The sequence below is a fragment of the Atta colombica genome, unplaced genomic scaffold, assembly GCF_001594045.1.
Source record: "Atta colombica isolate Treedump-2 unplaced genomic scaffold, Acol1.0 scaffold22, whole genome shotgun sequence".
In the NCBI taxonomy this organism is placed as follows: Eukaryota; Metazoa; Arthropoda; class Insecta; order Hymenoptera; family Formicidae; genus Atta; species Atta colombica.
This window is the reverse complement of record NW_017259316.1, coordinates 195,975-213,448: the sequence shown is the minus strand read 5'-3', so window position 1 is coordinate 213,448 and position 17,474 is coordinate 195,975. Positions and strand designations below refer to the sequence as shown.

At 34.7% G+C, this 17,474-nt stretch overlaps 1 protein-coding gene across 1 annotated transcript in view; it reads left to right on the top strand.

Annotated features, from left to right (window-relative positions):
• LOC108687905 overlaps window positions 1-17,474 on the top strand; it is a 50,376-nt gene that overhangs the window by 21,581 nt on the left and 11,321 nt on the right. Inside the window, exons 2-4 of the mRNA XM_018193946.1 lie at window positions 14,338-14,772; window positions 15,539-15,701; window positions 17,153-17,274. Of these exons, the coding sequence (XP_018049435.1) occupies window positions 14,415-14,772; window positions 15,539-15,701; window positions 17,153-17,274 (643 nt within the window). The 5' untranslated portion in view covers window positions 14,338-14,414. The remainder of the gene's footprint in view (window positions 1-14,337; window positions 14,773-15,538; window positions 15,702-17,152; window positions 17,275-17,474) is intronic.

Below are 17,474 nucleotides of genomic sequence, written 5' to 3'. Positions count from 1 at the left end.
ATATATATATATTGTATATGTATGTAGAAGAAATCTTTATTAGCATATAATAACAAAAAATAAATATATAAACCTGTAAAAATAAATATATATTGCGATTAATATACTGTCAAGCAAGAATTGAGTTTCAGTAGTATGAGTTGAAAAGAGAATAATCGTCGTCCTAAACTATTAAGTGGTGGTCGCCGACCGGCTAGAACCAGAAACGCGACGCGATAAAAGATCCAATGGTGTGCAACGGTCGTAAGAGAAAAAAAATCACGGTGCAATGCTCGCGGCGCAAAGCAAGCGCGCTTCACCGACGATTATTCCAATGCGGTCGCGGCCTCTTCTTCCTGGTGAGGCACACGATACGCACCTTCACCAGTTCACATTTCTGCGATGAGAAAAGCTCGCTCTCGCTCTCGCTCTCGCACCTCGAACGACGGCGAATAACACGTGAAACAGCCTGTAGCGCAATCACGCAGTTTACGTGGAATGTCGCTAGCTCGTGCTCTCCTCGGCTGATTCCTCGATTCTCGGCTGCGAGCCGTTACGTTATACGAATATCACGCAGCTTTGCTCCTCAGTCCTTAAGGCGTTCGTGAGCGATTTATATCATCAGCCAGGCTCATGCTCTCACGCCCACATGTGCAAGTCTGGACCTGGTTACGTATACGTGTTGCACGTACGCGAACGGCTCTGTACAAGTTGTGGGTCGACAAAGGCCCCGAGGGATCGTATCACGGACTACTGCGGATCTATTTGTCCCACTTTCTAGTCAAACCAATCTAGCCAGGATCGATTCTCATCCTTTGATTTTTCTCTCCAAATGACTTTTTAACGATCTTCAGTTTATGAATAAATCGTAATTATCAAAGAATTTTCGAGAAAATACTTGACCCTGATTTTATTCAGTCAATCGTTCATTCGATACAATATTCAAAGTTTCGATTTTATAGAAGTTTAATAGAAGAAAATCATTTTTAAAAATCAAAAGTATTGTATCATAAATTAAAATAATTCTTTTTCAAAAATATATTTATACAAATTTTATAAGAAATATTTACGATTGAAACCTAGTAAAGGTATTTGAAAGAGAAAACTTTTTAACTATAATTAGATAACTCAACATTTATTGAAAGGACCGTTTTGGCGAACAGGTTTGTCAACAAAAATTGCAATCGCTCTATCAGGAAACAGGTTTTCAATCGTATTTATTTTCGTGTCTCACTCGTTTTTCCCTCTTTATTTAGATATTTTTATCATTTAAGTGTGAAAAATGCAATTCTTTGATGTAACTACATGCCATAGCTACTTTAGTATTTCTCTTTTATTTGTCAGCATAAGGAATTTGTACGAAAGATGCTTTCCAAATATGGTTTTGACGCGTTTAATTAGAATCTCATAATTGGTTATTTAATAAACACTAGGAAGGAACACATGGAAAGTTGTTGCAGATGCATTCCATCGTTGTCTGAGTATTAATAATGCACTGTCAAAAATTTCGTTACGAATGAATTTAACATATTTATAAAGGAAGTTTGTGATTATGTGATGAATTGAAAAATAATGAATGATTTAACTGAAAACTAACAGTAGTCTCTTAAATGTAATAAATGTTTAAATTTCATGCAAATCCACATAAAATTTTATGCAAAATATATTAAATTTCATAAAATTTTATGAAAACACTAAATTTCTTAAAATTTTATGAAAGTACATTAAAATTTCATGTATATGTATACAAATATACAAACAACTTTTCGATTATATAATACAAATACATTAAAAATGTAACGTATATTTAAATAATATATAATATAATACAATATTATAAAATTAAATTCAACTTGTGTAACTTAAAAATATATTAAATTTCATGATGTTTTGTGTGCTGTTTACGGAAAATCTCATCAACACAGTTGATTTATATTAAAGATAACTGTTTAAAAAATATGAATTTGCTACTATAAATGTTATTTTTCACGCATTTAATCAATTTTAATTAATACGCTGTTGCAAAAAAGAAATTTGTTTTCATTACATACAATGATGCAATGAAAGTAAATTTCAAGCCAGTACATTAAGATTTAATGTCATCAATAAAAATAAAGTTACAAGTTACTGTTCATATGCATTAAATGAAAGTCTACATAAAATTGAATGGAAAGTACAGTAAATTTCATAAAATTTTATGAAAAATACATTACGTTTCATGTACATGCCCACAAATGTACTTTTTAATTAAATAAATATGTTATAAATATGTAAATATGTTATAAATATGTAAATATGTTATAAATATGTAAATAAATATGTTAAATTTAATGTTGTGAAATTGAATTTAATTTGTGTAATTAAATGTCATGACATTTTTTAACAGGAATCTAATATTATAATCATTATTATTCTATGATTTTTTTCTCACAATCTCGAATGAAATATAACTCATTTTTTATAAATTATGATAAATCTTAAGTATTAATTGTAAATCTTAAGTATTAATCTTAAGTAATAATTAATAAATAATATTTAGTAAGTGCTAATTAAGGAACATCTGTCATAAATTTTAAGAGAAGTATATATCACAGATCTAAAACTTCAAAATATAAAAGTTATTTAACCCACGAATCAACATTCGCAAATTAAGAAGAACAATAATACAATACATTTCCTAGCAATAACACTTCCTAATGGAAGTATATATATAATGGAAGAATAAATCGCTGAAATCGCTGAAATCTATGTCAATTGACCCATTTCAGTATGAATTATACATAGATTTCATTATATATAAATTTCAGCGATTTTCAATAATTTCAGCAATTTATTTCTACCAGGGCTACAAAAAAAATTTTCCAGAAACGACAATATGTAATTTCGAAGATGATTTGATAAAACCAAATCCGAAGCCCAAATTGTTCAATTACTTCAGGTTTCCGAGATATTCTAACCTAAAAATGCCAAAAAGGCCTACTTTAGGCATTTTTAGATTAAAATTTCTCATAAACGTGATTTTGATGGAGAAATATAGGCTGCGGATTCAAATTCAACATGAAAAAAATCTGCAAAAATCACCTATGATTATATAGGTCAACACAGTACAACAAAATAAAAAAAAATAGATATAATAATTGCAAATATATTCACCGGATACTTAAACCCGATATTCGCAATGCTAGAAATCGGTCCGAGATCTCGAAGAAAGAAAAAATTGACCAATCGCATTAGTCATGTGACCAAATTGTTCAAATGTGATTTATTAATTCTGTCCGAGATCTCGGACAGAATTAATTCTGTCATGGACCTCGGACTTTAGAGGAATATCAGTTGACACGAGTGAGTTGACTACGAGTTGACAATTACGATTGATGATTGTCCGATTAGCCCGATTCTATTTTAGCCAATACAATAGATTCGCTACATGATTGGTTGAAGTAGAACCGGGCAACCGTTAATCGTAATCGTCAATCCATACTCTCTAAATCTCGTGAAGTGAAATCTCACTCGAAGAGACTGAAAATTTAGTTTGTCTTGAGAAAAGAGTAAAAAATACGACTACTCTTGTTCAAGAATGGCAGATTTTCATCTCAATCCTTTTTTTGAAGTGAGGTTTCTCTAAAAAGAATGAGATTTACTCTTTTGAAATGAGATTCACTCCAAAAGAAACCTCAATCCCTTTTTTGGAGTGAAATACCAGGGTAGATGGAACCTCACTTCAAAAAAGGGATTGAGATTTTACTCCTTCGAAGTGAAACTCATTCCAAAAGATGAAATCTCATATTAAATCTCATATTAAAAAAAGTGAAAATCTGCCAGTTTTAAATAAGAGTATTTAAAACTGGCATATTTCCACTCTTTTTTCAAGATAGGCTAAATTTTCAATCTCTTCAAGTGAGACTTCACTCCATGAAATTTAGAGAGTAGTCTAGCTAACGCCACTTTGCATACATTTGCTAAATATTGACTTATACATTCAATATAGATTTTATATATATCATGTACAATATGTGTATGATATATGCTAATGTGTCATTTGTTGACTATATCGTTTGGAGGCGTCTGGCAAGTGAACATACTTGCAATATATCTTTTTTTTCATTTTACTGTGTACTGTGAATTCATTTATAATAATAAATGATTCTCATAGATTTTTTTCATGCTGAATTCAAATCCGCAGCTCATATTTCTCCATTACGTTCACGAGAAATTTTGATCTAAAAATGCCCGAAATAGGCCTTTTTCGCACTTTCAAGTTAAAATATCTTTGAAATCTGACGATGAAGGAATTTGGGCTACGGGTTTGGTTTTAGCATGCTAAAAACCATTGAGATTACATACTACCGTTACTGGGTCAAAATTCATGTCAGCCTGTAATTAAAAAAGATTATTAAATTTTTTAAATAATCTTCATAATAACGCTTTAAATAATCTTCATAGTAACCGCATTTAAGTAAACATATACTTGAATATTCTGCAAAAAATTTAATACATAAATTTTCTTTTAACTCATAAATGTTAATCAACTGCTCTGCACTTTTGAAAAAGACTATACGATACAAAATGAAACTACAGCACCAAAAGGAATATCGACTAATCACATGTCGTGAAAAAAAAGTGAATAGAAAAGAGGCGAGAAAAGTCGTCTGACTGGGATTGCCCATTTGACTTTACAAAGAGCCGATCTCGGTTCGCGAGAGAGGCGCGTGCTCGGCATGAAGATTTTTCCAGGCATTTATTCTGCGCCTGGTGATCGGTGCGTGAGTCCTGGCAATTGCGAACGCAATTCGTTTACGTTTATTTCTGTCACTTTGCTACCGCGTACATACATACTCTTAGATACTCGTGATTAGTGAGAGAAATCTATGTCCTTCGAGATTATACCATAGCGCAGTTTTTACAACACGTTCAGACCTGCTCTATCCGATCATTGAGTTCGCTGTTATATAAATTTCGTCCAAATAGTACTGTCGCGTTATGCCATCAGTTGAAAAGTTTTTCTTCACCATTAGATTTTGGAATAAAAGAGAGCCAAAATATTTCTTTCGATGAAGGAGACGGCTATCTTGGTAAACTAAAATGATTTTTCAATTGTACTAACGAGCGAATAAATACGGTACCCATCTTTTAACGGTTAACGTATCGAATCTAATTTTCTCGACAATTCGTCTTGCCGCAAACGTTGTCTATGATCAAATCAGAATATTGCAATACTCAATTTTAACTATTTACGGCATAATGATCACGGTTAAAGGATGTCTTCAGAGTGTTTTTAGATTTCACATGTCATATTTTAAGAGTATCTTGACATAACGGAATCGTAATAACTTCATTCGATTGCTTTACATGGACATTTACTATTAAGTGTTCATAAATACTTCAGCGTGAAAATTTGACATTCAGTAATCAGTTCTGTTGCATCAATGGAGTCGTAAATATCCGATAATACAATAGCTTGAGTTTCCAATCCTATTCAAATCCAGATATTTTATAACTAAACACAGTTCGCAGTTAGGAGACATGGGGATCAATAATACATGCGTATTCCTTTTCATAATGTCGTCCATGACCACCGGTTAGTGGAACGAGAAAGGAGCCGTCTCGGTGAGCGCAAGGCCATCATAAGTAGCTGCTGCGATTTTTCTGTTTAACAATATTGCTTTTTTTCTATGTATCCATCGCGTTCGCATTTTTGCTCTCGCGACCTGGGTGACGAACGGGCGTTTTATTTATGAGCTCCAACGGTATTATGCTACCACATTCATTATAATGCATTGTTCGTGCATGACAAGCGATTGTCTGAAAAAAAGGTTGTGCGTTCTCTCTCGTTATGCTGAAAATTTACGAAGTACTTTAACGCGCAACGAGACATAAGAACGCACAGCCTTTTTTTCAGCGAAATAGTTTCTCTGTCATTGCACAAAACTAAACATCAATATTATATCTGTATTGGATCACAAATTGCTGTTGCAAATTGAAATTTGTATCGGTATTGCATGGTTCCAAACTTCCGTTTTATGTGAAAGGGATCATAATTGTTTCTAGCATTTCTAGCATGTGCTTACGCGGAAGTTTAAAATCGCGTGCTCGTGTTCATACTTCGCCGTGATAAGATTCTTGTAAAAGAATTAACTGCAATCAATTAAGTATTATATGATGCCGAGTTCAGATATGAAACTAAAAACCGTAGCTATAATTTATCAATAAGAGTTGAAAGTATTTAATTGTAAATAATATAAATTCCAATCACAAAAATTAATTGATTACTTTTTTCGGACGCATAAATATAATTACGCACGAAAAAGAAAATTACTTTTTTTAGAATACAAATACGTGTGAAAAAGAAAATAAATAACGGGACTCAAATCTACCATGGACTTGCGCCATTTAAGTGCAATTACTGTCCAGCAATAAAAGAGATTTCAATGCTCGGCGAAAACGGATAAGTGGTGACTTCAATGCAGGTTCATTATGGTACGCTCGCGTTAAAATGCTTATTTAAGAATTCACTTTACTCTATATCGCACAGATTATTCTTACGCAGATTATTCTTCATATATACTTTACGACAGCGTATTATTCTCCCTTAAATAACGTAAAAGAAATGCTTATTGTAATAAATGAATACTCATACCTTCTTTTAAGTACCTCTAGTTAGAGCAATAATTATTTACATATCTGTTTGCACCTTAATTTTTCCATTTGATTTTTATCATATAACAAGTTGTATAATACGCAGAATACGTAGAATAAATTGATCTGTTGTACAAGTGATGCAAGAAAGCTCTCTGTTCCATTTGCATTTTTACAAGTTTTTACACGCATTATAAGCTGATTGTGAGACTATCTGTTTCAACAACTATTGTATAAAAAAATGAATAAAATAAGTCATATGACTCAAATGAGTAATATGACTTTTTTCTACATTTTATTCTTTGTCGAGGTTGCAATTTCTCCAACTAGCTCGAATATCAACTAGAGAAGTTTTCTTCTTGATGAGAAATAATTTCACTAAAGATTTCGATATAAATACAGTAATTATTTGGTAATGTGTTACGGACAATTGCCAACCTTATCATGTAATAATTCCAGATGTACGAGCTATAATTATACAGTTGAAGAATTACAGAAATTAAACGTTGCAATCAAAATTATTGTTATGATCGTTTTAATTGCAATTTCTTTAGTAAGCATCACTAATAAGCATCGAAACCATTTCCCCACATTAGCAATATCGAAATCTACAATAATTCACTGAAATTCTACCAATTATAATAACTGCATTCAATCAAATAATTCAATCCAAATTAGTATATCGCGCGCGTTTTTAAGCTTTTAATAATAACATTTTTCTTTTATATGGAGAATCTATCTTACGAAGAATTATAAAGATTATTAATTAAAAGTCGCTTTTTTAGCTAAAGAATGTAATAATTAGAGTGATTTAATTATTCCCTATTCCCTTATTAATAGTTTTAGCTACCTGACATTATGGCAATTCATCATCTGGATTAATCCGTAATAATCTTTTGTAATTATCGACATTATGATCCGAGCGAGCGCACTGCAAGATGGTAAATTAATCGGATAATGAGCGCAGGAGCAGAAAAAAAAGGGCGTTAAATCAATCATAATATATCCTGTTCCAATAATAAATCCTGTTCAACAGTCGGATGACCTTGTAATGCCATCTATGGGTGATCATCGGCGAAAGTGAAGCTCTGAAATGACGCATTGATTCGAAATAGGTGAGGATCTAAATACTGCCATATGTCGAATCAATTAGACCATTCAGGCCTGCCACTATGCTAATCCGTCTGGTTTAACTGGAATTCGGCTAGATTCAACATTTACGTAACCGTCGATGAGCTCGACTTTGTGCAAAACTTATTAATGTTTCGTGTCAATATTTATTAAAATCAATTAAGCCATGCTCGCTTCAACGAGTCTTTCGTCAGTTACTCTCACTTTCATCGATTGAATATTCGAAGTATGTACAATTTATTATTAGATAATTTTAAACGAGTATTATCTAGAAATTGATTAACAATTTTACTTATATAAAAAGTATTTATATTAATCTTTCGAATTTATAAAAATACTTTATAACATAAAAAAAATTTATTATATTATACATACTATATTTATTATATGTAGATAGAAGATTTATATTAATGCACAAAGAAATATATCGATTTTTAATATAAAATTTAATATCTCGTCGACAACAATCGATATTTGGATCAATAAAACAAAATCTAAATGATAAAATATTTCCAAAATTATCTCTTAAGTATAATCTTTGATATCCAAATAAAATCATGTTATCATAAATAAATCTGGTAACGTGCCAACGGCATTTGCAATTGCAATTGCAACTGCAAATTTAAACACAATTACACCCAAGTTTTGAGCTCGGAGACTTGTCGTAATTATCGTTTGCGGGCCAGACTAACTACCAGTCTGAATAACTATGTCTTGCCTGCACAGACAGGTATATGAACAAACGGTTACGTGGATGTACGTATTGTCTCGCAAGGAATGTAGAAAGTAAAGTATCTTGGATAATATAGCCCCGACGGGAGCAAGAGTATAGGTTGCTCAGCAGCGAGGATGTGCCTCAGAGATTCCCAACACTATCATCATCTTCATCGTCATCATCACCATCATGCTGCCGGCTACCTTCGTGCTACAGAAAGGTCATTACAGACGGCTGACTGCAATGCTATAAACTGTTCAAGACAAAACGATATTTATTAGTCGAATTTGAAGCTGCCTATTCATTTTTGTTTGTGCCAATCAAAGCGTTTCACGAATTAATCAAATATATTTTTCGCCTTATTAGTCTTAAATTCCAAATCTCTACTTAGTAAGTAGAAAGTTGTATCGAGAACAATGATGTGACTATGATATTTAATATCTGTAGGTAGATAACTATAGATGTAACCTGTGGAGTAAGGGAAGCACCTCAACAGTATACGACCTCAACAATATAAGGAGGCGATCGACGCGCATCCGCATCCAAACGTGCAACAAACCTTTGACATTTCGAAGATTCTATAGACATCGCGATTGAACAATACACGCATCCTCGCACAAATATATACATACATAAATGAAGGTAGAATGGCACTTTATATCTCAAAGAGAGCGTAATCGATGCGTTCATTGGCATACTTTTTCGATATCGGATATTCGCTTTCGGAACCAGAAAGGAAACGATCTTAAAAGACTTCAGCACAATGCAACCGGACCATCATCCGTCTCTGCAGCGCGCACCGTGAAATTGACTAGTTACATTTGTAATTAAGCATACAATAGCTCGCAACTATACATTCGCCGGCGTTCGGACAGTCGGCTCATCTTAGTTCGGCACTCGACCGATAAGCATAATAACACGTTTACGGAAATTTTACAATATTCTGCGAATATTCACGAATAATCGGCGATATGTGACGCACACGCTCGCACAGATGATCTGTCTCCATGATCTCTCTCTCTCTCTCTCTCTCTCTCTCTCTCTCTCTCTCTCTCTCTCTCTTTCCCCTCCCCCTCGCCCCCTCCTCTTTCTTTCGATGAAAGACTTCGTCGCTTTCATCTTACAATGCGAGCAATTTTATATAATCTTCTAGTAGCACTGAATGCTAACATTGCCTAATTATGGGCACATTTTTCCTTAAATATCAGATCAAACTATCAGATCAAAGATATTACAATTAATGTTTTCAAGATAATTTCTAAAGAAGTGAAATATACGTGATGGGAATGAAAAAAAATTCGAGATATTAAATTTTATATTAAAAATCTATATATTTGTTTGTGCATTAATATAAATCTTCCATATAAATATAGTATGTAATATAATAAAAATTTATATTATTATAAATTCGGAAGGCTAATGTAAAGTACTTTTTATATAATAATTGTTAATAAATTTTTAGACAACACTTATATCTCTAAAAAATATCTTAAAGACTTTATCGTGAATAGCGTGATACATATATAAATATATAATACATATTTGCTCAATGTTCTAGTTAACAAGGACATTTAATTGCTCTACATTCCCTTTGCATAATCACTCAGTAAATCTGTTTAGGATATCTAAGACTGTCTCTTTTTGCTAGTCTAAGGACATTGGTAACATTCAATCGTTTCCGAAGGTCCAAGAGGCTACGAAGCGTGGGGAAAACAAGCAAAACTGGTCTCGCGTGCGTTGTATTAAACTACGCAGGATCCTTCGATCCAATCGGCTTGACTCGCAGTAATAATTCTCTGTTCTGAATGATCTTTGCGAATGCTTCGTTCATCGCAAGGATTAAAGTTCTTGCTACCGATGTAAATTGCTAACAGTTAAACTTCACGAAGAAAGAAATGAAGATTGTACGTAGAATCTCTCTTGCCTCTCAGGTTGAATGTATAATTTAAAATACTAAGATAAAATATGAAAGTACGACGTGTAATAGCGGATTATACACTTTGAAAACTGACATAGGAAAAGGTGGACATCTTCCTGTCGTGCTGCCCTCCTGTCGTGATTCCTATGGTCATTTTGCCGTAATCCCTTTGTCCATTAATGTTAATACACAGGTTACTTTGGATAATGCATTCAAGTAATTTAGTTGCATTGAATACGTTTCCGCAAAAGATTTTTTTATTAGAAGAGATTTTAAATAGAATTTTATTTTCATAAATGAGCTACTTCAATTTCTTATTCGATATGTAGGTATATGTTCGATGTAGTTTCCGTTCTTGTACACAATACTGAAATGAATTGTGTTCTACAGTTTCATAGTAAGTACACGTTACGTCATAGAGTAATTTGATTTTGACCGAATCGCGGGTGTGCATAGATAATGCTGAAAAGTTACGCAAGATTCCGTCGCGATTGCGATCAAGGTGAAAGTCTTCGAGCTCGATAGAGCGAGACTTAGTGGAATCAGCAGGCGAGTCCCGTAAATTATAGGCAATGTCGTTGGAAAATGTCCTTTATCGATGAGCATCAAGGAATCTTTTCTCGAAGATAATCGCGTGCTTCTCGGTGGACTCGCACATTTTTCATTGTTTTTCATGGCACGGTCCAGCAGCGATACGGATTCGTTTCTAGTGATTTTCTCACCGCAGTGTGTAGATGTTTACCCGCGAATCTCCAAGACTTTTAATGTACAATTATCTCGCGTTTATATCTGCGAGCGCAAATCGAGTCGCCTCTCATATGCATGCCTTCTAGGCAGAATAAATCTAGTGCGTCACGCTGAATTTCACGGCAAGCTGAAATTTTTATCCTAATCGGAAAATCCGATTTTTCATATGTAAAGGATATTTTTACAAAGCGTGGCTATCTCTAACAAGTTCTATTTTAAGATACCTTCACTTAAAATGCATTTTAAAAAATTATTAAGAATTTATAAAGATTTATATAAATAACTATAACTATAAAAACTATACTTAAATTTCAAGTCCTGTTTGAATTATAAAATGCAAGAATTTCCGTTTTACAACGATAAAGAGAAATTCAAAATTTTTTACTAATTTAGAACCTTATAACAATCTTACAGATTGTACAACCATTTAAAATTTTCAATTCGAGTTCAAAGTATTGTTATAGTCAAAAATTAATCTAATAAGAAACGATGTATAATTCGCGCTAAATTACAAAAATTTTATTTTTAAAAAATGAGTAAGAGGTACATTTTATTATGTTAAATCGCATGACACTACTTCTAAATCGCTTTGTCACTTCTTATATTTAATTATAAGTCTTCTCCTGAGAAACCAAAAATACCGAACGCCACTTCTGCGTCATTCTGACTGCACTTTTTTCACGAACGTAAGACGCTTAAAATGCGCAAGATTCGTTCAATACTTCTGTAGCAAAAACTTACGCGTAGTATTATGAAATGAAAACGATATAGTAACAGTGACAAAATGTATAGTTAACATTGTTCGAATGAAAAAGAAATTAGTTCAACGAGAATTTAATTCATCATTTTTGAGATAATTAAACGTTGGGAATATTTTACTATATGATGAGAGGAAGTTGATAGCGATATTGTGAATTCCGCGTAATTGTTGTCACATTAAAAATATCAATATTAACGTTGAAATTTATTTTCAACACGTTTCTTAGCAAAAATTTGTTTTTTAAAATTTTTTTTACAATATATAGAATACTTGTAAAATTATAAAAAACAAAAATTTTCTGTTGTACAATTTCCATCAATGTTATTTTTTTCCCAATAAATACATAAGGTAAAAAAATAAAATAAACTACAGAATAAAAAAATTCTGCAGCAGTCAAGTTAATATTTATTGCTCGTTCAATAACAGTATGACGCAAGGCATCTTCTGAAGCGAATTTTTATTAAGAGGAAGTTTCACGCTTGGACTATTCGAGAGTGAATTTTCGTGGTTATACGGTTTCTCAGGTTGAAAAATGTTAATATGCTACTGTCTCTGTGGATTATGTCAGAAGAAGATCCTGCACAGAATCGACCCGGGTGAGTGTCGAGCTCCTTCCTCGGAAGGACTCCTCACATTGGCTCCGGGGTGAATCAGTCCTTTGTGCCGGGCACTCTCAGGGTCAACCACTTTCGGTGCAGTATATACCTCCAACGGTTTGTATGTACACTCGCAAACACACTCGCTCGTCCCGAGCATGCCTATAGGGTATTCTGAAAGTCGCCGCGTAGCCAACAGTCAAGTACCACTGAGCTAGCTAGGTATTTTCAAACTGATTCACTGCCTCTTTCGACTTGCCACATCCTCTCGAAAGCATGAGATAAGATTTAATCCGTGCGACTAGAAATCAGACTTTTTGCGGAACTTTGAACACATACATGGAATTTTTGGAATATTTATTGCTATATTTATTGCTATGGAAACGCAAAAGAGTAAATCCAATATTACTCTACAAAAAAACATATCTAATGAATCATACAATAGAACCAAGTGACGTTTAATCTATTTTCAATCCGATTAAAAAACCGATTAATTAAAAAACATGAAGTTCGCATTCTTATGTAGAACAAAAAAGATTGCCTTGTTAGACAACCTTGCTCCTTCTTCTGACTTCAGAATCATTACTCGATGTCTATTTTATGTAAACAGATTAGAGTGACGCGATGTATTATATAACATCGCGATGTACGCATCTAATCGCATCCATAACTATATCGAATAATGCTATGATGGAAAAAGTTCTCGTGCGCATCAATCAGCAAAAAAACCAAGCAGCATTCTGTGCATTAAGAGTTCGTTAAAACATGCATTCAATCGTTTTTTAAACGTTCTTAAACGTTCAAAGAGATTCATTTCGGTTGAAGTGGGTACTTCGAGAGAAACGACGATGTTTTCCATATTGTCGAGTCTGGCGGCAGTTAGAAGGGGTTGAATCTCGCTGTTCCTTTTTCTCTGGTGATCCTGAAGTTTATTGGCTCGACGCCGTTCAAAGTCGAAAAAATAAATCAAATAGACTGCTGTACGAGGGACCGAGAGTGGCGGGAGATTCGCAGGAAACGCACGGAGGAAGAGATGAGGTTGAGAGAAAGAGAGATAAACAGAAAGAGAGAGAGAGAGAGAGAGAGAGAGAGAGACAGAGAGAGAGAGAGAGAGAGAGAGAGAGAAAAGCGCAGCGAACTATGGCGAATTCGTCTTTGCCAGCGGTAGAGGATGTTTCTCACGAAATTTCTCATCACGAGCCTTTAATTCGAATCGCTGTTGATTCATAACGTCTTGCAACGCAAGCGAAACAATCGCGGGCGATGCGATCAGACCGCAAACATCTTCCTTCTCTTTTAGCGATCCTGCGATTAAGTCAGCGTTAAGAGGTAATTGATTTTTGCGTTCAACGAACAGGTTCGATAAATCGTTTCGCGAGGATATCGGTAGAATACACTAGCGAGACGTCTCTCTCACGCTTCTCCCATCTCTCTCTCATGCAGAAATACAAGTCAGCCTCTATCGCTGATGTCATTGGCATAGATCTACTTTCGTCGATGGTTGATGAACTATATTTCACCAACAGTCTAAAAGCTCTAGAATAGCTCTAAATAAAATAGAATTTAAATAGACTTGTTTTTATTATTCGTAATCTGACTGCAACCTTGACGATAAGTGCAGGAAGAGTTGAATAAATTTCGGTGAATAAAAAGAAATTGGCGAATCAAAAGTTAAATTAATTGTTTGTACTGATACAGATTGTAATCGCTAAAATAACTTGTTGATAAATTTATTGCTTTTTAACTTTTTGTGACATCCATTTAATGAAATGAATAATCTAATAATAAGATTGTAACAAAACTATAAAGTTTAACGACGAATTCGTGATATATAAATCTGGCAATTTGATTGCAGAAACGAGACGCATGACAGACGACACCAGGGGCGTTATCAGGTGAGGGTTTAGCAGCTTTCGGCGACGCGATCGAGAGATGTCGGATGCCGCCGGCACGGATAATCCGGCATTCGCCAACGAAGACGAGTGCGTTAGCGGTTCCAAATTGGAGAACAGCGGTCAGCAGCAAGCAGCCTTGAACCAGGATCACAAGTCTTCGACGGACAGTGCGCCGGTAGAAAATGGCCACCAACAATCCTTCATCTCCCAACACTATGTCGAACCCATTAAGCCGAGCTCGGAGCCATGTTATAAAACGGAAACGAGAATTGAGGTGCCGGCCGATAACACAGAGAAGACTATGCCGGAACCGAAACTCAATGGCATCCACGGGAATGGCAATAATAACGACGCGAGTTTCCTTAACAACAGTGCTACGAGCGTACAGATCAATGGTGAGTTCACAAATAATATCACGTATACGATATCCCGCTACTATACATGGACATACTGAGGCTTGAATACGTTATATGAATACCTATGAACTTAAAACATTATGAGTAAGTAACAATTTTGAGTAAGATTAAAATTAGAAGTAATCGCGCTTTTAAAAGACCGAGTTAACTGTACATTTCTAGTCACGTAAATATAATGTATGAATAGAAGGAAAGGTACAAGAAACCGCTATAGAATAGCTTATCATCTTCCATTACCGTCACCCATAGGATACGATTTCAGTAAGAGCGAGACTTTCAATCGTTAATTACCGGCATTGGCATTACTACCGGTTTGTAGAGAAAAAGTCGTTCATAGCCGATAAAATCCCAGGAAGTATCGTATCCGGGACTTTTCATAGTGGATTCGTTGACACATGTCACGATTATTAACATGCCTTTCTCAATCTCGCGTGTTTTAAAGTAACAACAATAATTTCAAGTATTCCTTATCTAAATTAAATTAAATTCTCGTCAATCTCTTCCTCTCATTAATTATTTGTTTATGTACTTCTTATTAACATACAATATCCTTATATTTCGTGCGAATTTGCTTACCTCGTTACGCTATACATGCAGCAGGAAACTCGGCCCTGTTTTCAGTCACATTACTATTTCGTGGAATGCAATTTCTCCGCTATTTCGTGTGTGACCGGAAAATGAAAACCGGTTGCACCATACGCGTGGATATATATCCCGATAGTAAACGGTTTCCCGTTTTCCGTAGACTCCGGAAAGAAGGAGCAAATCGAGGCCGTAAATCTGGAACTGGTCTCGATGAGGCCATACACAGGCAATATTCAGACAAAGGGTCAAGAAGCCTGCGAAGTACCAGCTGATCCTTATGAGGAGTACTTCGTGCCGGTTAACGAGCATCGAAAGTACATCAGGTAACGAGTTATTTGTCAAAGCGAACGTATCTCTGATGCTTACGTATTCTTTATTTTATTTCTGGTTCCGCCTTCTAACTTTTATTTAATCATTTTTTGTGAAAACCAGTCGAATATGCGAAAATTCTTCTGGATTTTAAAAACAGGGAACAGGAAAAAGAGAAAAACGTACGTCCTTATAGGATCTACCAATTATATATATGTACCGGGTATTACAACGTTTTTAAACAAGACTTTCTATTATTGCTGTCAGATTTACAATGGAATACCATTTTTACAAAAGTTGTATTGCGCACGACAAAAAGTTAACTACGTTATGAAAAGCGAGAGTGTTTGCTATATAAATTAAACATACCAACACTATCAGATCCCGGCGCGGGATCGCGCAATATATACGTCTCAATATCCATTTCAGAATAATCATACTGCTAGTACTATGTATGTCATAGAATTATGATGAAAACATCTAGAGAAAGAACATTGTGTAGGATAGAAGTATATTTCCTAGAAAGAAGCGCAAGTATTCCGTTGCCGAGGGAATTGTCAGGCGATAGAGATATCTTAGCACCGTTTTTAGCTCCAGCCAATAGCACATAGAGCTTGTGCAAGCTGCTGATCGAAAAGCCTCACATAGAGTGTTAGACGGTGTTTTCTGTTGTCACGGTACTTAGCAGGGGTCCCGAGGCCGAGGTTGAAACAACCATAGCTGGAGTGCGTTTTGATTTGGGTCCCGGCGTCGGCCGCGAGGGACTCAGCCTGAGAGATCCCGCCGCCGGATTGGTCGACTATTCCCACTGGCTGACAGCCCTCAGGTACTTGACGGATGTTTTCGAGGGAAAAAAAAAACAAAAAAATACAGCTGGGAACTGTCTTAGTGGAATATCTCTTAGGGGCACGCGGTCGCGTACTAACATGCTTATGCTATCCTCCCTCGAGTCGAATCGAATACGAAAATTTCTTCATAAAAATTGCACGTCCAAGAATTTACTTTTACCCTTTATTTCGTCCTATTGATACCGAGACGGCTTCTCCAAATAAGAGAATCGATGATAATATAGATCACAAAGATCGACACAAATGCTACTGCTATAAACATATGTAGGAATCACCATTGATTAACTGATCAGGATTAATTCCTAAATGTAGTACCGTAAACCAATCAAAACGCAAACCAATCTCGCGATATGTTATTATTATTCTCAAAATCTAATCGAAGATACTTAAGCAAGAAATGCGCGCAGCAGGGGCGCACATTGGTATATGAGAGTTTAGGCATTAGACTGGGTGCGACCAAGAAAGCTTCTAATCCATAGACTGGACATTGACGAAGGTTGCTAGGAATCGCATTACATGCGCAACGCTGTATAAAATATGCTTTTTGGGTTTAGGACAAGAAAGACATTACATGCAATAGATTCATATCTCTATGTGACAACGAAATTGTGTTGCAGGGGCGAGAAACTTTACGTTACGAAGGATAAAAGGTCTAAGAATTCATACTGGAGAAGAATGGCCTGGGGTTGCGCGCTGTTGGTTATAGTAATTGCCGTAATCATCGCCATTTTGGCCGCAAGTAAGACGAATCATTATTCTTTTAACTTTACAAGTTTTATTTTTACAAAATATATATTATTCATAATAGTATAAAAAAATATATCATTCATACTATCCATATAGCTATATAAAAAAATATTACACATGTATAAAATAAATTAGACATTTTATAAGACATTTTATTAGACATTTTATACAATAAAATTGCTCCAAAATAAA